Raw genomic sequence first — 23,782 nt, forward strand, 5'->3', positions numbered from 1 at the left:
TTATGCTGGACTGATGTTTAGGTTCACTTGTGTGATAATTAATTTTCAGGCTACTCACATCACCTTTATAACTCACATCAAATTTAGTGGAGTTTAGTGGGGGATGGGTGTGGGGGACCTCCCGGGTACCTGTGTCCCGCCCGCCTCCCGGCTGGGCTGGGATCGGCGGTTTGGGTTGGGGGGCGGCTGTGGGGCTCCGGGGCGCTGGCGGCTGCGGTAGGTAGTTGGGTCCGCTGTCGGTCTGTCGGGGGGAGCCCCGGGGGACCTGGCCGTGGCTTACCATGACTCCTGAGAAGGTTGATGGTGGGCGGCGAGCTGGTCGCCCGGCGGGGGCTGACTTTGGGCGCCCTGCCCTGGGTGGACGGTGGGTCCCTATGCTGGGCGGGGGTGGGGTCCACCGTGGCAGGTCTTTCGGCCTCTGACCAATACCTGCGCGGGGGGGCTTGCCCGGGGCGGATCCGGGACCCTGCTGTCTCCTGTTCCTTGGGGACCCCGGCTGGGATCCCTACGTGAGCCTCTGCCTGCTCCCCTCTGGGGGAGAAGTCGTGTGGTTGGCTCCGGGGTAGGCGTCGGGGATAGCTGTGGCGGGCTTTCTCTTCTTTCTTTTCTGGCTTCCTGATGCATAATTCCGCTTCATGATGACTGCCGAGTTTTTGTATTTTGCCGGCTGCAGAGATCACAAACCTGACTGGCTGCTGTCAGCGACGACTGAGAGGGGCCTCCTTGAGGGGGATCCAACAGCATCATTGCACTTTACTGCATTGACTATCAAAGGGGTGCTCACACAGTTTGTCGTTGCATTTTATTCATAACTTATGAAACAACACGGTCCACTATAGTTTTCATTTCTTCCCCTGATAGTCATGCCAGCAGATTTGCCTCAGACTCTTTATCTCCTAATGACACTGCTGGAGTGAGAGGAATACACAGTGAGTCTGAATTTCACTCTTTTATGGAATCTGCTGACTGGAAGACTTTTTTATATATTTGATCCTGCCTCACAAAATATCCCCAACTCAGTGGCCCGCTCTGTTTATGAAGCACAATTGCATGCTTTAAAGTTTCTCACGGGATTACGATACAGTATATGACCTATATGTAACGTCTGTCCTTCTCTAACCAAATGCAGATGCAATGACAGAATCACTTCATTTAATAGGCCATATAACTGTTTTCTCAACCAATTAGACCATATTTTTGCATTTCAGCACTTTGGGGGGAAAAAAATCAGCAACCTGCTCAGCTAAGAAGAAAGAAACCCTCAGGTTTCTCACAGAGGGATACCTTTTTTCTCAGTTTGCCTGGTTCTGTGGATATTGTTTCCAAATGTTTTTTGTTCTCTTGATATTGCACAACCTCCATGGAACTGAGGTCAGTTCATTCATGCCAGAGTACTTAATGGACTTTTCAGTTGTTTTTTTCCTAGTTTCACTAAGAGGGTGCTTGGTGGGGATGGGAGGATAAGAGGAGCTGTGGAAGAGCTTCAAATTATGGAGGGCACCTCTCGATACAGCCTGCCGGAAATTTTTATTTTTATTATTATAATAATAATAATTATTATTATTATTATTATTAGAAGAAGAAGAAAGGTGCGCCATTTGGCTGTTCTTCTACAATTGCTCTTCACTTTGGTGGAGTGAATGCTACTCCAGCCTAAAACTGTCCACACTACAAAGCAGCCTAAAATGAGAAGGACTCTGGCTTAATATGATTTCAACTGCACTGTATTCAGATACACACTGACATTGTGTCTGATAGTGAGAACAAAATCATGTTTTAAGGAGTCTAACTGTACAGATGACACAAGGTTGGGGTTATTTCTTGTGTAGTAGGGGACACAAATCTCACATTTATTGTTTTGCTTAAAGTGCTGACAAAAAAAAAACATGTAAATGCATAATTTTACTCTGTAACAGATGTGATTTAACATGTAGTTAAGTACAGCACTTAAACAGTACTTAAAACATACTTATGTAGAAGTAAAATATTTAAAATGACTTTAAAAGTGCAGAAAAAACCTACATAATTACAGTGCAAGTAAAAGTAATTCATTAGAAAAAGAAAGGCATTTAATGCATCTCCAGGCCACCTCTGAATATGTTTTTGTGATGTTTATGCATTCAGGAAGCATAGGGAGTGTTCAGAGCCTGCACACAGTGCTGTCCACATGTGATCTGATCACTCAGGACGGACTTTAGTACCAAGTGTAAAAGTGGCGTTCACAGAAATTGGTTAAATATTTGTTTCAGTCGACAGATAGACAAACAAATAGCAATTAAAACTCGGGGTGGGAATCACAGGGTCCCTCACATTATGATACGTGTTACATGGTTCAATAATAATATCACGATAGAACGATTCTGTGATAATCAATATATTGAAAGACAATCGCATAGCGATACATCACCATATCGGTCTTAATGAATAAAACAAATTGTCTGTAAACATTTGTGAAAGTGCAGGACTTCTCTATTTATTCAGGACAAAGGTCATAAGATCTATGTATTGAACGTGGATGGAGTATCTCTTAACGTAGCCTTCTCCACCATTATTGTCATTATAAGACTTCAAAGGACTGTGTGTGTGTGTGTGTGTGTGTGTGTGTGTGTGTGTGTGTGTGTGTGTGTGTGTGTGTGTGTGTGTGTGTGTGTGTGTGTGTGTGTGTGTGTGTGTGTGTGTGTGTGTGTGTGTGTGGGTGTGCGTACGTGTGCGCGTATGAGTAATTGGGGCATCTCATACTGTTCAGACATGCAGCCATCCTTACTTTTTCCCTGAAGAATGTAATTTACAGATCTCTCGTTGTAAATCCTTCACTCTCCATGAGAAGGAAGTGAATGGCCAATGAGAAAATCTCTTATAAAAACACCCAAAATAGCCTACTGCCAATCTTGCACCTTTTTTTTCCTCAAGATGCCTGGCATGAAGGGATGCTGTATCAAATGTTTGCATGTGCCCTTTGATTTGGCTCCACTGTAACAAGGTCCAGATGTTGTAGAGGGACAGGGCCCACTTTAAATTGTCATAAACCTGTTAGCAGTGAGTGAACAAAAAAGGATCACAGCTTTGGCATGCAAGGCTAGCTCAGCAATTTAGAGAAGCTAATATCGCAGTAATTTGTCTCAGCAGTAACTTCCCCTGTTGGAGAGTGCTTACTTGTTAATATTCCAGTTGGCAACTCTTAGCTATTTAGAGCCAGAGGGGGACACCACCAGTCACGTGAAATCAGGGTAGGTAATGCCTACCCTAGGCTGTCAGGGAAAATTTGAGGTTGAGTTCATGTAAGGTTTGATTATTTTTTTAAATTTTTGTATTTTTAATTTCCGATAACTTTCTGTTTTCTCGTCAGGCAGCGGCTGCACAAGCCATTCGCCATAGCGTTCTATTACAGAGCAAAGGCACAGACCAGTGAATGGAACTGTTTGCACATGCACAGTCAGTTTTCCCGTATAGTTAAAATGTACGTCAAAAAGCACAACGCTACGCTGCCTATTGACGTTACTGTACTACGTTTGTGCTGCATTTACGTTCACATTGCTTTCGTGAATTGTCAAAACACCGTCACGCCCTCTCGCACGTCCAGCATTTTAGCGGGAGGTGTAATGATAGCTCTACAAGAGAGGCTTAAACAAGCTTTTAGTAGAGGGAGACCCACGCCTGAGCTACCGGAGCTTCTCCAAAGGAAGGGACAGAAAATGATATGTACTTTTCAAAATGAGTGGAATAAGAAAAAGGACAGAGCAACTGTAAACTCTGTAGACTCTGAAGGCCAAGTCAGGAGACTTTTATAACTCTGTCATCAACAACTCTGTTAAGGAACGATGCATGGACTTCATCTTCAAATGAAATAAGCAAGTGCACTCCCTCTCTTTAACATGCAACGCACACGCACAGTTTAAGTTTCTGTTATAGTACAGTACTACAATCTTGATATTCTCAGATTGCATGGTGCACTGTCTGCAACGTATGAAATACTAATTTAGTGTGTGCACGTCTTGGTCTGTGACTGCCTGCCTACCCTACCCTAGAGCTCACCGCACGTCACTGGACACCACCGCCCCAGTGAACCTTGTTAAATCTTGGTTGATTGTTGTCTTTGAAATGAAGTCAGTAGAACTGTCTTTAGGCCTGCACTGCACAAGGCAAGATGATGTACAAATACACAAACTATTCGTCTGAATTACAGTGGATCATCAATAGAGACAAGCATTAATCTGCTTTGTCACTTTATTTACCTAAACTCAAGTGTAAAATGTGGACACATACACTGGAAATTCTACAATCTGCAGTCAAATATAAATAATCTGCTGAATAATGACAATTCTCAATTTCTCATCTGTCCTTCACAGTGGCTTCTCATACTAACTCCACAGGGATTGTTCAGGGATGGAAATGTAGTAGTGTGAGTGCAATTTCAGCTGGTGATCATTGATTCACAAGTTACTACTTCTAGTGTCACTTTAACACAGCAACATTTAATGTGTAGATGAAGGCAGAGGAATGATGACAAGTGATGTTCCTACATGTTCAATTTCACAATCACTCCCGGTTACCACGGAAAGTTCCTCCTGAGCCCTTGTTATTTTGGGGTTATTGATCAATAATCTCATAATAACCTTTCAGCAAAATGCAAATTGAGCAATTTCAGAGATATCCACACCTCTGCACCTTCACTAGGCTCAGTTTACAGCCTTACAACTAAATCTATCCTGTCACTGGAGGATTTGGCCAACCACAGGGCAGACTATAGAGAAAGAGAGCGAGAAAGCAATGGGGCGCCAATAGCTATGAACTACCCAGGTCCCTTTGGTGGACTCGTGGTCAACCAATATTGTTTTTTTTCAGGGTAAATATTTAACCTTTTTCCTTATGTCAGCTGGGAACGGCACCAGCAGCCCTGTGATCCTCATATGGAGGATAAAGCAGTGGACATGGGATGGATGATGCGTAAATTGACCTCTAATTCTGGAACTGCCCTCTAAAGTGACAGCACAGCCTTTTCTTTAGTTTTTGTTATTTGTCTTTTTTTGTCATTTATAGGGATGTTTGGTAATGGATTCTAATTAGCAATAAGAGCGCTTTGTGATTCCTAAATAATATCATGATAATTATATTAAACCAATAATGGGTGATTGATGGATCTCTTATACTCTAGCATACAAAAACTACTACAACTAGCAATCCTGACAACTGCTTATTTAATCATCAAATTAAACAAATCCAAGTTGGATAGATCACACCCAATATCCTGGTATTTAATTAAATTTTAAGGGTCCACAAGCAGATTTGCTTCTTGAAATGCACTGAACTGCAGTTCTATGTGAGAATGCAAATATCCAGTAAGTAATTCTGGGTATTCTCTGTAGCCAGCTAGCTAATACAATCTCTGGATAATATCAGAGTGAGCTCATGTGAGAAAACAGCTGGAGAATTAGTGGATCATTCAGTGGGCGGGTGGAGCAAGTTCCTGCCTTTCGCATGTGTGACCCAGACGTCACCTTTAAACGCCTGGATGCTCCGGACATTCTCCTGCTGTTGTAAACGCGTCTGACCCAGACAATCGGTAACTGGGTTTGTCATATTTTAAATGACAAACTACAGAAAAAGTCCAGACCCAGTTCTTCGGACATAGTCTGGAGCTCATGTCTGGAAAAAGATCGTCACGTCGGTAACCATCCAACTACAATGCCGGGATGCTGACTTTCCTCTGAAGCCAACTGGGACCTTGTTTGTAGTTTGAACAATCATGAATGAGAACAGTGAGTGTGTATAAATATTGTTGAATTTGTTATTGGAAAGCAGTCGTATTGTACCACTAGCATGTTTATTACACCTCTTGATTCAAGTTTCTTTTTTGTCTCAACAAAACTATGTGTTTTCTTATGCGTGTTCTGGGTTCAACTGAAACCCAACTGGTTCGGTATTTCAGAATAATTATAGAAATTACCAAGTGTAACTTGGTACCACAATGAGCTGTAATTGTAGATTTTAAATTGTGCATGTTTGTAGACTCATTATTATGTGTGTCCCCACTAGAAAACTGAGCTGAAAAATTCAGCGTTTAGACAAAAAATGCCATCTGTCAGACTCTATTCAGGTGGAGCAGAGAGACACGGCCTGGCTGCGACTGCTGGTTTTTTGGCTTGTGATCGTTCGGCTTTCATGCAACACGAAATAGAAGAGTGTGAAGTCTGAGAATTCCTGTGGTAACCCACCCATTTACTGTATATAACATAGTATTAACACTCCACACAAAGGGTCTTCACACAAAAAAGGCTTGAGTCTGTACAGGCTGTGTTTGAGTTGCCATGGAAAGTTCTAGTGAGACGGGACATGCCGGCGAGTCTAATGGCAGGTACATGGAATAAGGGAATAAGTGTTGAGATTATTTTTTTTTTGACTGAGTCAGAGTCCAAATGAAATACAGCTGTTTCGCAGACATCACACTGAACAGTCGCCATCTGTGTCTTTTCTTTTTCTCTTCTTCTGCCGCTAGCGGACTTATTAACAATTACAGAGTTGAACCACAGATGACTGGCATATTAAAATGATTTTAAATAAGTAGTGGGTGTACAGTAAAATCATGATCACGATTGATTTTTAACTATTGATTGTTTATTATTTTGCAAGTTACTGAACAGAGCAACTGAACTATTTCCCGATGTAAAACCAAAGCCCTAAAAGAAGAAGATGTGACAGAGAATTTAGGCCAAAGATAATTTCTGAACAGATCAGAGTTTTCGGAATACATATTTTTACATCACGACCGTGAACATCCATCCATTATCTACCACTGTAAGAAAAACTCACAGCTGATCCTCTCCATTTTTTTTAATGGAGCTTATGAACAGAAACCGTGGAGCCATGTCCACTCAGAAAAGCCAGTCTGATGTTTCCTCATGTTTGGCTCCTCCCTCGGTTAGACATTTCCTTTTCATTTCTTCCTCCAACAACAGTTTTTCGCTTTGTCTGTCTTCTTTTTCACCGGCTCTGCCATTGACAAACGTCTAAAAAAACAGTATCGCTAAATTGATCTTATAACCGGTACCTGGCTAGTTGTAGCTCAGTGGTTAAGACTGGTGCTCCTGTGTGCAGGACATCATGGTCAACTCTTGTTTGCGCTTTGTCGTTTGGGGAAAACCCAAACCAGTATGACCAATAAATCCACTGCACTAGTTATGATTGGTTGATCGTCATTTTTCTATAGTGTGGGCATGAAACAGACAAGAAAATAGTGTGATTTGGCTGATGTATTTGCACAAGAGCATAGAAGAGCAGTGGATAGAATGTGCTCTATAGACCATACTACCATCTCTCTGGCCTGGCAGATCACAACACATCCTAATCCTTCACGATCTAGCTGCTTATGATCTAATATCGTCATATCACCCAGCACTGTTTTAAATGTCATGGTGGCTTTTAATCCAGCCATGACATTTAACACATGTATGGACTAAAGACGGTAAACTTACACAAGCACATCTGTCTACTTCTAGTGCAACCAAGCAATAAACAATAGGGGGCACATGGTTGTTAGTGGATTAATAATAATACTAAGACACCGTATCATCCACCGCTGCTCTTTTTAAGCCCCTCTGATATTTATTCATCCCTTGAGGATTATGTGGCAGGAATCCAGCCTGTTGATTGGGACATTTGGCTGCTGTCCAATTTCTCAACACTGCAGCACCTCGGCTATGTTCAGTTCACACCATTTGAACAACCTGGCAAAAGTCTAAAGGACAAGTGTGTCATTTAGTGAGAGAAGCTCAGGACAGAGATATGTGACCTGCAGATGAAACTCTTTTGGATAAAACTACTTTTCTGGCTTCCTACTTACTGCAACTTCAACAAGTGCTCTGACCACCTTGGAAGTGTTTTCATCAGTGCTGTGTACCGTGTCTTTAACGAAAGTGATGTTTCAGCAATATACCTTGGTACAGAAAACACTACACTGAAAAGAGGTGGGAAAATATTGTGACCCTGGACAGAGCAACTGGCTGTCCTGCCCAGAATGAATTTCCATGTCCATTCAGCAGAAGCATCATTGCTTTTCTCACTGCCAGGTTATATAACACTGCATGTGGTAAATAAGTCTTGGAACTTTGAAATTTATGAACTAAAGTTATTCACATGTTATTCCCAGTCCTGAATTAAAGTTTGGCTCTGTGATTTTACGTTTTTCTTTGACTATTCCTATAATCAGTGGCAAGATTGACATGGTGTGACACAGATAAAGAAATGCCACGGCACTGCTTGTAGAGGTTGTAATACTGTTGTGGTATAGGCTAATAATTATCTAACTTTTAGAAGAAACTCCGAGTCATCAGCACATTATTGAAATTATGCTCGGATTGAAAAATGTGAGGATTTAAATGGTTCTGACAGGGCTGCCATACATTTTTACGCTCCATTTTAATTATGATTTAATGATAATCTGGCAGACTATTGTCAGATTATTAGAACATCCGGAACTGTGAAACCCTCCATGAAAGGATTTTGACCAAACACATCGACCCTGGTAAGCATGAGAAACACACGCACACACACACACACACACACACACACACACACACACACACACATTCTTGTACTTGCTGCATACTGAGGACTGGGTTTTTCACTTTATAAATCAACACAATTACAAATATCTACTTCATGAATGACATCTATATAGAACTACTGGGTGCAGTACCATAAAATGTCTGCAGGTGGAGCCCCAGAGCAAAAAGGGCTGGAAAACTTTTTCGTTTTTTTTTATTTTTGGTCCAAAATTTGACAAAAACATCGTACTTATACTATGTCGACCAAAATTTAAAAAAATATTTGACAAAAAAATTTGGTCGAAAATTTGACAAAAACGTCATACTATACTAAGTCGTCCAAAATTTGAAAAAAAAAAATTACCCAAAATTTTTTGGTCCAAAATTTGACAAAAACATCGTACTTATACTATGTCGACCAACATTTTAAAAAAAATTTGACCAAAAAATTTTGGTCCAAAATTTGACAAAAACGTCATACTATACTATGTCGTCCAAAATTTGAAAAAAAAATTTGACCCAAAATTTTTGGTCCAAAATTTGAAAAAATCTTTGACAAAAAAATTTTGGTCCAAAATTTGACAAAAACGTCATACTATACTATGTCGTCCAAAATTTCGGAAAAAAAATTTGACCCAAAATTTTTGGTCCAAAATGTGAAAAAATCTTTGACAAAAAAATTTTGGTCCAAAATTTGACAAAAACGTCATACTATACTATGTCGTCCAAAATGTCCAAAATGTCAAACCTAAGGAAGTGAGTTCAATGAAAACAAAGTGAGGACCGGTCAAAATGTCCTCACTCCGTAAAAATGACCTCACTTTGTTGGTTAAAAACCCTCACTGGTCCTCAGTATGCCGCAAGTACAAGAACACACACACACACACACACACACAATATTGCCTGTGGTCTAGTTCAAATCTAATGAACTCAGAAATACCTCCGCTGCCCTGCTCTTGACCCAGAACCTGCAGACGGTCTGCTGACTGTTTACATGGTGTGATGTTGTCCTTTTAACAGCATGTGTTCAGAAGCACGAGAGTGGCCTGATATCTATGTCTCTGTCCACAGCTGGGCCTCTTTGAGGTGGTCAGATGTGATGTTTGCACAGATGTGTGGGTCCAAAACAGAGAGGCCAAACATCCAGTATCCTTTATGGTGGTCCTGGCCCACCCCTGACTGGGGAGGATGGAGCCTCCTTTAGCTACAGACTGAGTCTCTTCACAGAATGATGTTACTTGAATGGGTAGAGTGAGGCCTCTGACACAGTCTGAGGAGGATATCAGTCCAGCTGGGGAATTTCTAAAGCTTACCTTAACCCAAGTGGAGACAATAGACCTACCCTCAATACTACATTGCAGGTTTTAAATGACCATTTAATTAATTGTCAAACAAGAAAACCAGTTTCTTAAGTTGTTTGTGTATGATAATCACCTGAACTTGTGTTTCATTCCTCATTGAACCTATTTGTTATGACAATAACCTACTTTAGGATCCCAGGATAGTCCCATTTTAGACCTTTAAATTGTAGTGCATCCATATGGAATTAGATTTAATATTTTCAAGCAACACTTTTCACGAAGCAATCAACAAAAAACAAAAATATTGATTTAATCATTCAAAAATATATTATTTTATTGTTTTGAAAATGTATTTGTTCTTTGCACTCCCTGATATGCTCTTTGCTCCGTGGTTTTTCGTTTGCGGGCGGGCCTTAGGAATCTGTCTGCTGATTGGCTACTGAGTTTTGAGTGACAGCTCAATGGACCAAAACTATTTCGGGTTAGTAAATGTCTGTTAGTCAGCTAGTTAAGGCAGGTTATCCAGGGCTTATCCATTTGGCTTGGGAGCTGCCGAGATGGCAAAGACCGTCTCTCGCCCAGCACAGGGAGTGAGGCAGCCGAACAGCAGGTGACACACACAGACTGAACTGATATACTGTAGATACTGTTCATATGTTTAAAACACATAAACAGTGGGAGAAATCCTGGGTGTGAGTAGATATATTTAATAAAATAGAACATTTTTACTTTTAATCTCATAAATGTGCAACTTTATTTTCTCCTGTATTTAACACTTTTAATCTTGTAAATTTGCGGCTCAGAGCCTGTGACGACTTCCAGTCCATTGAGCTGTCAATCAAAACTCAGTAGCCAATCAGCAGACAGCTTACTAAGGCCCGCCCGCAAACCAAAAACCACGGAGCAAAGAACAAATTTATTTTCAAACAATAAAATATGTTTTTGAATGACTGAATCAATATTTGTTTTGCTTCATGAAAATGTTGTTTGAATCGTGAAAAGTGTTATTTGAAAATATTGACACAAATCTAATCCATCCATCCAACCATTGTCAACTGCTTATCCAAGATCGGGTTGTGGGGGCAGTAGTTCTAGCAGAAGGCCCATACTTCCCTTTCCCTGGCCACATAGTCCAACTCTGTCATCCATAACTTTAAAAAAAAATATCATGCATAACACAAAGAGTCTCTGGCTTGAAAAAGATGTCTTTAAGTCAGACTGCAGAGAAAGTCTCTCTCTCAGATGACACAGATGTCAGTGTTTTCACAGATATATGCTGACTCTTCTGACGAAATATGGTGTGCTGTCCAACAGCCATTGGGGTGTACATCCAGAGAAGAGAGTTTGTGACAGAGGAAATGTTCTTTACACTGTTTCAGTGTTGTTAGATAGAAAAATGTGTTCACAAAAACTAAACAGAAATTACATCAACAACAATAAATATCACCAAAAGTTATGCACTGCAGCTGTAACATTGCAGCCATTTGTTTGTCATTGTTTTTCTTTGTCTTGGTTTGAAACCAAACCAAACTTGGCATCTGGCAAAGTGTGACAGGTTCATTCTGTCTACGTAAAGATCTTTGTGAACATGCACCAGCTGCCCTGTCAGTTGTAATGAAGTCCAGTAAACATCCCACTTATAGTGTAATGTTTAGTATTGTCTCACTTGAGGTTGTACTTGATGAGTAGACATCTGTGATGTCAATGACCAAATAATTCCTCGAAAAATAGTTACATTTGCACAATGAGGCTTCTGGTTATGACGTGGACGTGCGTAGTCGCAGAACCCACTAGCTCCAGTAAAATATTACTTGTATATAAACCTGCTAGTTTGCTTTCGTGAAAAGTCTAAGTCGTTTGATATAAGTGCAAGACAGAAGTAAGATCCAAAATGAAATCGAGTAAACACACGTTTCAAGAGCTAAAGAGAAGAATAAAGATGACGATATGGAGTTAGCTGCTCAGGGGCTAGCGGAAGCACCTGCAATCCAAGCTAGGGATGAAGATATTTTAGCAGCTATACATGCGCTTCGAAAAGACTTCTCTGCACAGCTCCAAGAAGTTATCACCTCTAATCACGGGATCAGAGAAGCCTTAGACTCATTCTCCGAAAGACCTAGGCCCTGTCCCAATACCTCCCCTAACCCTACATTTTCCCCCTAACCCTACATTTTGCGCGTTCAAGTGTAGGGAGGAGCAAGGGGAAATGGGATTTTGCCCTTATAATCAACCCTCAAAATGTAGTGAGCTCTGATGCGGGCTTAAAAAGAAGTGGAAGATGAAATTAGCCATGATGCTTTGCGAATTCAGCGAGCCGGCTGCCACATCTGCCGAGGAACGTTTTCGTTGTGATATATTTTCGCAAATAAGCACGTTGCAATGTCGAATTGTGTTGGAATATGTTGGTTTGATATACATCCAAAGGATCGCTGAGCTTTGAACACTATTGTTAGAAAATAAGTGAGGATTTATGAAAGCAGCTAGCTATCTAGCTAGCGAGCCGCTACCCGCCGATCGCCCCGAGAGAGCACGCCCGCCACTCAGAGCTGCATGACGGCGTGCTCTCTCGGGGCGCAATGGAAATGTGGACTTCCTTCTTGGACTTTGTAAAGGGCCCTCAATTTCTTAGGGCTTTACAAATATTTCCCCTGTACAAATGTTAGGCGACCCATGCCTTGATATTATTTGCCTCTTTGCCACTAACTGTGCCGTTATGTTTTGAGTGTTTTTATTTAATTTTTATTTTATTGTTTGTGCATTGTTTTTGTCTGATTGGCTGTTTCTTGGGCAAATGATATCTGTAACTTGTGATAATATGGATGGAACAAAAAAAAAACAGAAAATCCAATAAACACATTTGGAAAAAAAAAAAATTTGCACAATGAGGGATGACTCAGGGAAAAAGGTACTGTTGTGTTTTGGTTCGACGGTCATATGGATGACATGTGCAGTATTTTTCATGTAGTCTTCTTGACTATTCATGAGGACAAATGTTTCCGGTAGATGCTTGGCTTAAAAAAGACAGTGTCTTTGTGACTTTGTCTCTTTTTATGAGCTCCCTGCTGCAGTCGCACAACATTTGAGTTGCTTGTTGGCACTGCAGCATTAGAATGAAGGAGACTTACTGATGTGTGACACAGACTCTGTTGTATGTTGTAGGTATTCAGGAGGGTACAGAGTGCACCAAGTGTAAAAATGACTGGGCGCTGCGAGCGGCTATTGCACTCCTCTACGTGCTCTGTGCGCTGCTCACCATAGCAGTGGCTGTCCTCGGATACAAAGGTAAGTCAAAGCTGAAGTTGAAGAAAAGACATCTTGTTCAGTACAATACATTCATACTAATCCTCTCATGTTCATGTTCCAAAATGTACCTCTAGTTAATATTGCTATATAGCTATTTTTACATTACATTAAATACAGCCTAACTAATACATTCATGCAAAATGACTCTAGCTCAAGTATGCATCATATGGTTCCTTTTCATTCTACTACTACTCAGCTCGGCTCTACAAGGTTTTTTGGGTTTTTTTTTTGCTTTTCCATGAGTGATAGTACCTGGTGCTTTTTTAGTACCTGCTCTGGTGAGGTTCCAAGCGATCTGAGCTGATACTAAAATGTGACGTCAACAGACTGCCGATCACCGATTGGTCAGAGATTGCCGTCACTGGAAGATTCATGAGTGCAACGTCCGACACAAGCATCAAACCGAGCAAAGCCAAACTGTCGATCAGTTGAAAAGACTTAAAAATCCGGATATATGCGTTATCGCCAACATTTAGCAAGATAATGTCTAAAATCTCACTATTTAACAGAGGAGTCTGTTAAATGAAAGCCGTGAGCCGGTCAGTCGTATTTCAGTTCAGTGACTGTCAGAAGGAGTCTGTGCGACTTACTCAGTTTGAGGAGCTTTTATAAGAGGTGGAAAAGGTACTCAAATATTTTACTCAAGTAAAAGTACCAATACTTTGATGAAATATTACTCAAGTAGAAGTAAAAGTAGTCATCTGAAAATGTACTCAAGTAGAAGTAAAAAGTAGTTCATTTGAAATGTACTTTAAGTAAAAGTTACTTAGTTACTTTGCGTGGGGTGTGAGGGTAGTAGAAATATGACAAGGAGTCAGAAATCCAAAACTATTTTGGAGCTCACAGGACACAGGATATTACGTCACTTTTGTCGCGCGCCCTCTATGTTCACGCGCCAGTGCTGGTGCTAATCACATCATCATTCGTCTGGTTCTGGTGTATATTTTCCCCCCTGTAGGTCTTCATTTTGCTGAATTTTAATTTTTACTCAGTAACAGATAGGATTTATAAAGTAACTAAGTACAATACTTGAGTCAATACGTACTCACGTAAAATACAAAATCCTGATTTTAAATTGTACTTAAAAAATACAAAATACACAAAAAAAAGTATTCAATACAGTAACTTGAGTGAATGTATTTCGAAGCACTTCAGTCATTTACTCTCCATTTAATTGATAGTTTAGCTTGAGCGTTAGCTCTTTCAGTTTCGTCAGCTTTTTCCCTATGCATCTCCCTGGTCATGGAATAACACATTTTGTCTCCTCGCATGAGTTTAAAACATTGATAGAAAACTGTGAAACTGAAAAGTGTAGTTGGGATTGGTACAGTGTTATTTTTTGTTATCTATGTTTTTCGTTTGATTACTTTGTGACGGCGGGCTGTCATGGCCAGATCTCCCTTAAAACTGAGATTTTGATCTCAAGGGACTACCGGTTAAATAAAGATTAAATACAAATTGTAGCAAACACATTAGCTGTTTCTCCCTTTTGAACCTAAGGATGTGATGTTAAATATAGAAACAGAAAGTTACTGCAGGAATCATCAGGATGGAATGTACTTTGTGATTTGTCGAGTCGCAATTGTTCGTAGAAAACATCGCAAAATACCTTTCAGCAAAAATACTTAACCCTGAGTTACTCCCACAGGTGCTGTGTCCTGGTGAGCCATTAAACCTCAACCAATAAACAAAACACACATTGGCACATTTGAACCCAAAGCTGAATCATGCCCTGAAGCTTTGGTGATGGTCTCTGTTAGAGCTCATGTGATTTTGATGGTTTGGCTGTAATGTCTGCCAGATGAACTCGCAGGAGCCCAGAGGAGATTTTATGGCTTGGTAGCAATTTGTTTGTCTCATGAACCCCAGGTTAAGTCACAAATAGCTGCATGTGTCCAAGTTAGTTTGAGGTTGCAGTGTTTGTTTTTGTCTTCTATATTCATCACCATTGACTTTACCTCATTTACGAATTCACTTTCCTGCAAATATTCACAATCCTGCCCAAATGACTCGTTTTGTTAAGAAATAAAATAGCACTGTTTGTATTTTCCATCCCCACCTTTTTAATTACATGTTTGAAGGGGTTTTTCACAAGTGGGAATGCAGTTAATTGGCATTCCCTCCAGGGTAAACTTACTGTTATGCACATAAGTTTTTATCAGTTTTGGCTCTGATCGGCATCAGTGGGAACTAGGCCTGCAACGATCATTTGATGATTTGATTATTAATCCATGACTAAATTAATCGCCAACTGTTTTCGAGTGTTTTTTCAACAATTAACTACTATATAATTCAATAATAACAACATCTCTAATCAAACGTCTATGTATTTTATTTATCAGATATTGATTTAAAGGTGAAGTACGTAGTTTATAGTGCCATCTAGAGGAGAGGCTGAAATTTACAACAAAGAACTGCTCCTCTGCTCACCCCCTCCCTTCCCTGAGCGCTACGGTGTCCGCAGCCAGTCAAATGTCGTCCTCGTTGTCTTTCTCCGTGTCAGCAGATGAGGTTCGTGAGGCGAGGGAGAGGGCGAGCTACCGCGGCCGTAGCAGACGAAGCGGAGAGAGTGGAGGCGGGACTTCCGCTTTGTTCTCTCGCGTTTGTCCTTACAGGCTCCGGTAGAAACATGGCGTCTCGCTGCTAACAGTGGCTATGCAACCGCGGCCCGCGACCATGTTATTTTACATGACTTTTTGAAACACTACAAAAATGAAACTAAAAATATTATACAGCGACTAGACAATGCAGGAGCACATAATGTGTATAAAAAAATGGATTTTGGGTTATATAAACCCATAAATACTACACAGTGTCCCTTTAAAGGGAGTGAACATTACCATTAATGAAAAACCCATTTCAATCGGATTAGCACTAATCTGCTAGACATCACACTGGGTAAATATCGCTCATAATTTTGGTAACCTATGGGCAGCATATAAGATTTACTCAAATCAGCACCCTTGTATTACTGAAATAAATTGACTAATGAGAAGAAAAAGGAAGGTATTTTGAAAATGATGGATGGATGTTCCAAGCCCCCGTCAGCAGGCACCAGAGGTTATGACGTTATCAAAATTAAATGTTTGCAGACTCAATTTTGCAAAATCTCAGTCTGTTCTCTATCACTCTATATTGGATAATCAGAACTCACTCAGTATCACCCAAATTATTACCAACACCTCTTCTATGACCATTACTGCATAAGCAAGTCTCATCAGGTCAGTTAGCATATGTACAACAAAATATCATGTCTGAGAAAATCAATATGCATACACTGTGAGAATAGGAACAAAAACCTACAACTTATGTGTATTTTTCTATATACATTTGTAATTATTCACATACAGTACTTTTGGCGTGTGTGTGTGTGCATGGACAGGGGTTAAGGTCGAGGGACCTGTTTTGTCTTGGACACAAGCAAGGGGGGCTTCAAGGGAATAGTGAAAGAGAGGAGACAAAAATGCAGTCTCCAGCTCTTTGAAACTGGGCCCATATGTTTTTGTTTGTCCTAAGAGCATGGTATTGCTCCATGTTTCTGTCACTTCTGGAATGATAACAGTAAAAGCTCAGGATGTCCTCCAGTGCAAGACTGAAAAACAAAACGTGCTGGGGAGGAAAAGTACTCTCAGTGCAGACGTGAGGGGGGGCAAAGAGAAAGTGGATCCAGAATGAAAGTGTTCTCATGTGGTGTTCATCATGTGTTTGACATTATTTATACCTGTGAAGTGGAATTTGTGAATGTACTTGGAAAATGGAGGCTTTTATAAATCAACAGATACACGGTTGCCAAGTTGCAAAAGTATCAGGAAACTCTTCATGTTGTTTAACATCCTGCATGAAGAATCAGTGTTTGAGTTTCCAGTTACTCACTGGAGAGGCATGAAAACAGCAGCACCCTCTGCTGACTGAATACATGCTGTGCCTCTATCTAATCAATCCTGTACCTCTTTTGATGGTTGAGTAAGTGTTCCTTTTTCCAAACACTTAATGCTGAAAATGATGCATCACCATAATACAAATGTCTGTTTAACTGGCTAACTGCTTGTTTTCCTCCTGTAGGTGTATTTACTGATGGTGTCTATTTACTGTACATGACATTTTATTACCTCTTTTCACATTTGTCAGTGGTCCAGAGAATGGACAATGTTACAGAGGGCATGCAGAATTATGGAGGCAAGATAAATGCAGTGGAGACAGATTTAAAGAAACTAGGTAAGACTCTAAAACTAGGTAAGGCTCTATTGTAAACTAAAATGTGAGGGAATTTGTTTATAAATAATATACAATGTGTAAAATTAATATTTTGGATGTCACCTTCTCAGATGATCAAGCAGGAGAGAATTCAGTGAATTCCACCAGTGAAATCAAGACTTTCAAATCAGATCTGGAGGCATTACAGAACCAACTGAATGACATTGGACTCAGGTCGACTAAAAACAGGGACATCCTTGATGACCTTCGAATCACAGGAGATGACATGCAAAACGGCCATGTGTCCCTGCAGAGCTTTCTGGATGGAAATGTGGCCTCACTGCGTGGGCTCAACAAAACTTTGGTCTCCTACAGCAGTGTAATTGACGACCTCCAGACACACACTGCACGGCTCCAGTCGGAGCTACAGAGTCAGGTTAAAGTGCAGAGTCAGTCCCAGGTTAGTGTCGGTGCACTAAACATCACCCAGTCCCAGCAACGCAATCTGATCAGCACACTGCAGAAGACAGTGGAAGACGCAAGCCAGACAGTGCAGAAACTGAAGAATGATTACCAGGGCCTGCAGCAGACAGCGCGACAGAACCGGGCCGACACAGAGTGGTTGAAGGAAAAGGTACAGAATCTCCAAGTTATGGCAGCAAATAATTCTGCCCTGGCCCGGTCCAATGGGGAAGCTCTGGATGACTTAGGGGTTCAGCTAAGTACACTAGCCAGCCAGATCCAGAACACTTCAGCCATCACTGAGGGACATGACCAGAGCATGCGAGAGCTGATGGAACAGCAGCGGGACCACGACAACGCCACTTCCTCGAAGTTTGATGAGGTGGAAGCTCGCTTAGACAGACATGAGAATGACATGGACCGCGTGAATGGAAACATGAGCTTTGCCACGCAGCTCCTTGGCCCCATTAGCATCTATCTAAATGGACTAAGATCATGTGCTGAGACAGTGATTCAACATTCAGACCTGTTACTGGGCCTGAATGGTAGTGTGACGGAGGCCAAAGCAGAGAGCAAAGAGCTGCGAGTCCAGCAGGATGAGCTGGGGTCCAGGTTGGACAGAGAGGTCAACAACCTGTCCATGGTGATGGAGGAGATGAAGCTGGTGGACAGCAAGCACTCTCAGCTCATCACCAACTTCACCATCCTGCAGGGTAAGATGTTTCTACGTCATCATTTTGTTTATTCTGATCTACTCTGAGCTATTGCTAAATTAGCTTTTAGTTTTTTTTTTGCACAAATATTTTGTGAAACAAAATAAAGACAATTCATAAAGTATAATTATTATATAAAAGATAGATTGAAACTAGACAGAGTAGCATCTTAAACTTTTACTTGATGATTAATTTGTTTGTCTTTGTTTCTAATTTTGCAGTAGTTCGACTATAGTTATTACTGTTGTTACTTTGAACCTGCATACCTCCAGTTACAAGCCCAATTCCTTTCCTCTTGGCCAGGGGCAGTCTTTATTAACTGGGAAAGATAATAGGATTAATCAATATTGCATGAACTCATTGACCTCCACCAAGGAGGTATATTATACCTCCAGCGAACACATATTATGTGTTCGCTGGAGTTTGTTTGTCTCTCTGTCTGTCTTTTAGCAATATAACTCGAAAAGTCACAGATGGATTTGGATGATATTTTCAGGAAAGGTCCGCATTGGGACCAGGAACAAGTGGAGGTCTGCACTCTCCGAGTGCTTTTCTAGTTTTATAATGGTTTGGACATAGACATTTGTTTACATGTAAATGTTATGCACTATTGCTTTAAATATGTCTATCAAATTAGAATAAATAAACTAAGAAAGATTATACTAAAGCTCCCCAAAAAACAATATGTTCTAACACAAACTCTTTATGTTTTTGTGGTTATTATGCTTCAGGTCCACCGGGTCCAAGAGGCCTCAAGGGGGACAAGGGTCCTCAGGGACCAGCTGGCCAGACAGGAAGAAAGGGTGATAAAGGAGACAAAGGAATTATAGGATTGGTTGGCCCTAAAGGAGAGAAAGGTGCTGCCGGTATACCAGGTATGATAGGTCCAAAGGGCGGAGCTGGACCTCGTGGTCTACCGGGGTCTAAAGGGTCAAGAGGTTCTGGAGGTCGACCTGGAACTTCTGGTGAAAAGGGGGACCCTGGGGCTCCAGGAATTCCAGGTAGGGATGGACCTCCAGGGATGCCAGGACCACAGGGGCCACAGGGGCCCAGAGGAGCAGCTGGGCCTGCAGGGATGGATGGGCCTCGTGGTCCTGTCGGATATATCGGTCCTCCTGGGCCTCCAGGATTACCAGGAATCCCAGCACTTGCACCACCTCTACATATAAAGCCACCTCAGCCAACTCAGGTCCCTGAACCCACAAAATTACCTGAAACCACAAAATTACCTGAACCCACAAAATTACCTGAACCAGCAGCGGAACCACAAGGGTCTGTGTCCCGGCAGGTTCAGCTCCCTGTAGCCACCACTCCTGCACCAGGTGAGTTAAATGATTAGGATAAACAACAGATGTATGGTTCGTGATATGGTTTTAATAGCATCCACATAGTCAGTGGATTTACTGTTGTTGAGGTTCAATAACTCTGTTATTCAAACATTTTAGGTTGTCCACCTCACTTCAGGAAGTTTGGAGAGAGCTGCTATTACATCTCCTCTGATTCCCAACGACTCAACTTTGATCAGGCCAATCAGTATTGTGCTAACATGACATCTCATATGCTCATTATCAATGACAATGAAGAACAGGTGGGTACAATCTGACTAGACCATACATTATTTATTACTACCAAACTTTTCTTGTGAAATTGTTCTGAACTAATTATCCTGTTAAATATCTGTTGCCCTTATATCCGTAGCAATTTGTGAGAAATGCAATTGGAGGAAAAGGCTTCTTCTGGCTGGGTCTCAGTGACAGGGAGGAGGAAAATGTCTGGAAATGGGTTGACGGGACTCTTCCCATTTTCAAGTGAGTTGCTTCTACAGCAAATGGAAAACAAAATTATTGTTGTTTTTACTTCAAAAAAAGTTAAGTCTCTTTGAGAGGAACAAACAAATACCTTCTGTGGTACTTGGACTGCGATACATTTGGTTCATGTTTTGGTTGTCAGGAAGTGGAAGCCTGGCCAGCCTGATAACTGGACCCATGGTCATGAGCAGGGTGAGGACTGTGCTGGTCTTATCCATAATGCCAACTGGAACGATTTCTACTGCACTGAGCGAATTGGATTCATCTGTGAACGTGCCTCTGACCGTAAGTACGTTTTTAAATTTTTCAAAGCTCCTATTTGTTTCTTTGTACATGACTTCAGATGTTCCTACTCTGTCTGTGGTACTTGATTCCAACCTCATTAATTGTAAGACATATGTTTGTTTAGGATCTCATGTCTTGAGTCTTCATTTAACATGAACATCTAAATACTGATTCTGAATTCACTTAATTCAAATGTATCATGTATTTAAGACATCCCATGTTCAATTTGTATCACTGTTGCCATGTTTGCTTGTTCTATTCTTTATGCCTAGATTATAGCAGTAGTTGTGTTATTACTTTTGCATCAATTTTGGTATATTAGCCTGTGAGCACATCTGTTAAAATCTCTCCAGTGTGATGTGTTTTGTTTCTCTTCACAGTTATAGTTCCAGTTTTATAGCATCCATCTAAGACAGTGCGAGCTGTCTATGGGAAAAAGGTGAAGAGGCTGAAGTTGGGGATGAGGATGCTTGGACAATTTAATAGAAATAAGGACCTTGAGGAACTCCCGGATGAACACTTCCCAGTTGAGCATCACCGAGACTTGGGCTGGTCTTTGTGTCAAAGGCACTTTACAACACATTATGGTGCAGAGGACTGGAAAAAGCACAGAGCCAACCCAATAGGCCATTTCGTTTTTTTAGTATTTGTACTGAGGGAAACATGAGAATGTAGTCATTTACACTGAACAAAAAATGTAAACGCAACACATGTTTTCTTTTAATTGTTATAAACTTGTGTCACACCTTAAAATACATACAGAAAATTCACAGCCAAACCTTTTCTTCAATCAGCTTGGCTGTTGCATGTTCATGGAAAAAGACCATTTCAGCTCCAGAACAATCCGAATAAAATGGTGTTGCGTTTGTTTTTGTTCATTCAGGCTACACTCAGTCAATTGTGTAGCCACTGTTGTACAGGTGTTTCTGTAAATAATATTTCACATAAGGTACATTGTTGGTTGAGATGTAATATCATACGACTTCTATTTCTCGAGTCAATCTACCCTCTCAGAAAAATCTATATCAGAGGATGACGTTGTTAATAGAGTAGAACTATTTTTATACTGTTGAAGATTTCACATGGCCAGGACTGTGCTCACAGCAATAAGCATGAGCACACGCTCACCATCAGCAAGTGACTGCAAACTCAGAGGACAAATAGAAATGAAATCCATGTAAATTTCTTGATAAGAGAGGCTCAGTGTGAGCAGTGCTGCTGTTTTATTAAGGATTGTATTTCTTAGATTTTAGACTATGAGGCATACACTAACAATATGTCGATGTTTTGAAGTGTAGCCAATATAAGATCATTTCTTTTATTGTGCCAAATACATTATGTAAAATGCAGTATGTTACATTACATAAGAATATGCATAATCAGTTACAACTGCAGATTCAAGGACTGAGTAGCAGTCGGCTCATTATGCCTTAATTAAATAAACAAGTTCCTATGGATCAGGCCAGGGCACTTATCACAATAAAACCAAATATACTGTAAACTGCGTGTTGAGTCAATACATTTATTCCTGTCAAATTTTATAATAAATGCATTCAGATGATGTGCCATGAAAAGCCATGGATTTATCCTATTCTTACTTATTAAGATTTGCACACCTTAGCCTTATCCTACCGTCTTGTTACTACTTTCCATCCACGTTCAGGCTACCTGACCTTGAAGCAGGTCAGACCCAAACTGGGACACTTTATCCTCCACCGAAGGGTGTTGTTTTTGTTTTGTGTCTGTAAAATAAAGCTTACAGGCTGAATGGTGAATAAGCAGACAGGCAGAAACACAAACAGGTTCTAGTTAACATGATATAACATGCTGGTGTGCTGTCACCTAAATCAGTGTTTCCCAAAGGTTTTTCATACGGCCTCACTTTTTGACAGTGACAATTTTTTGTGGCCCAGTGAACATGTGACATTAAGTCCCAATGTGATTTTGAATAGGTAAACCAGGAGCACAAGAGATGTGTTTGAAAAATTCAAGTGAAGTCAACTAGGGCTGACAAAAGTGCTTTACAAAGTAAAATGCTTAATAACAAGGTATAACATACAAGAACCATAAAAAAAACCATAAAAGTAAAACAAATATTGATTATTCTCATCCCCCAAGTTTTAAGTCTGGTTTTAAGGCACATCTAAACCTGTTATTAGACCGCAGAGGTCAGGATGAAGAAGCATGAGGATGAAGAATTTCAGAGAGGTAAGATGGTGCCAAATCATTAATAAATGAATCACAACTTAAAAAAAAAAAAAAAATCTGCAAATTTGCTTGGTACTTTCAAATACTATTGAATTGAGTATGTTTTTCAAAGAGCTCAAATCCAATCCTATTTTAACCTGAAATGCCCTTCATCCTTGATACCTATCATGCTCATAACCATCAGAGAAACTGATTTTGTTGATTATGTGGTGGAAATAGTGGCTCTGTTGTCGGTGACAGTAAGTTCTCCATCTCTGTCAACTATCACTTTATCAATACCATAAGCTCCTAAGGATCCTTAAGGATTTTAAGTGTTGACACAACTGCCTTGGCTGCCATGATGGGTGTCAATAGTGTCACTCAATGAGCTTACTTTCACCCATGCAATACTTGTCATACCGGTTGGCACCTGGCACCAAACTGTTCCATCTTCCTCTTCCCCACTACATCTCCTGCTCATCTGACCACAATGGAGTCCAGAAGATTCAACTTCTCTCTTTAGGGGTCGCCACAGAGGATCATCTGTCTCCATCTTGTCCTACGCCTTGTGTCCTTCTCGACCAACTGTCCTCATGTCCTCCTTCACAACATCCATAAACCTTCTCTGTAGTCTTCCACTTTTCCTCCGGCTCAGCGGCTCCATCTTCAACATCTTTGTCAAATATAATCACTTGTCATCATTTGTCACTCTGACTCTCTGTCTTTATTTAAATTCTGGATGAAAACCCCACCTTTAAAGACAGGTGTATTATCCATTAGGATAATACATGGATTTATTATTTATTTTACCCTTTTTAATGAGCTTTTTTTTTAATGTTTTTAAAATGTATTTACTTGTTAATATATATATCATATAAGGTGGCTTGGGTATAGTGAAGGGCTCCTAATAAATACAATGTATTATTGTTATAATGTTAGATTTAAGTGTTTCAGTGCCTGTGATTTTAGAAATAGTCATTATTAATGTA

At 40.6% G+C, this 23,782-nt stretch overlaps 1 protein-coding gene across 1 annotated transcript in view; it reads left to right on the forward strand.

The window, feature by feature from the left end:
- colec12 (collectin sub-family member 12) overlaps nucleotides 1-21,956 on the forward strand; it is a 37,977-nt gene extending 16,021 nt beyond the window's left edge. Inside the window, exons 3-10 of the mRNA XM_083889912.1 lie at nucleotides 13,001-13,123; nucleotides 17,273-17,359; nucleotides 17,470-18,513; nucleotides 19,245-19,835; nucleotides 19,959-20,101; nucleotides 20,212-20,321; nucleotides 20,464-20,606; nucleotides 20,987-21,956. Of these exons, the coding sequence (XP_083746038.1) occupies nucleotides 13,001-13,123; nucleotides 17,273-17,359; nucleotides 17,470-18,513; nucleotides 19,245-19,835; nucleotides 19,959-20,101; nucleotides 20,212-20,321; nucleotides 20,464-20,606; nucleotides 20,987-21,006 (2,261 nt within the window). The 3' untranslated portion in view covers nucleotides 21,007-21,956. The remainder of the gene's footprint in view (nucleotides 1-13,000; nucleotides 13,124-17,272; nucleotides 17,360-17,469; nucleotides 18,514-19,244; nucleotides 19,836-19,958; nucleotides 20,102-20,211; nucleotides 20,322-20,463; nucleotides 20,607-20,986) is intronic.
- The last annotated feature ends 1,826 nt before the right edge of the window (nucleotides 21,957-23,782 follow it).

The sequence above is a fragment of the Microchirus variegatus genome (genome assembly GCF_963457635.1).
Source record: "Microchirus variegatus genome assembly, chromosome: 5".
NCBI classification, from domain to species: Eukaryota; Metazoa; Chordata; class Actinopteri; order Pleuronectiformes; family Soleidae; genus Microchirus; species Microchirus variegatus.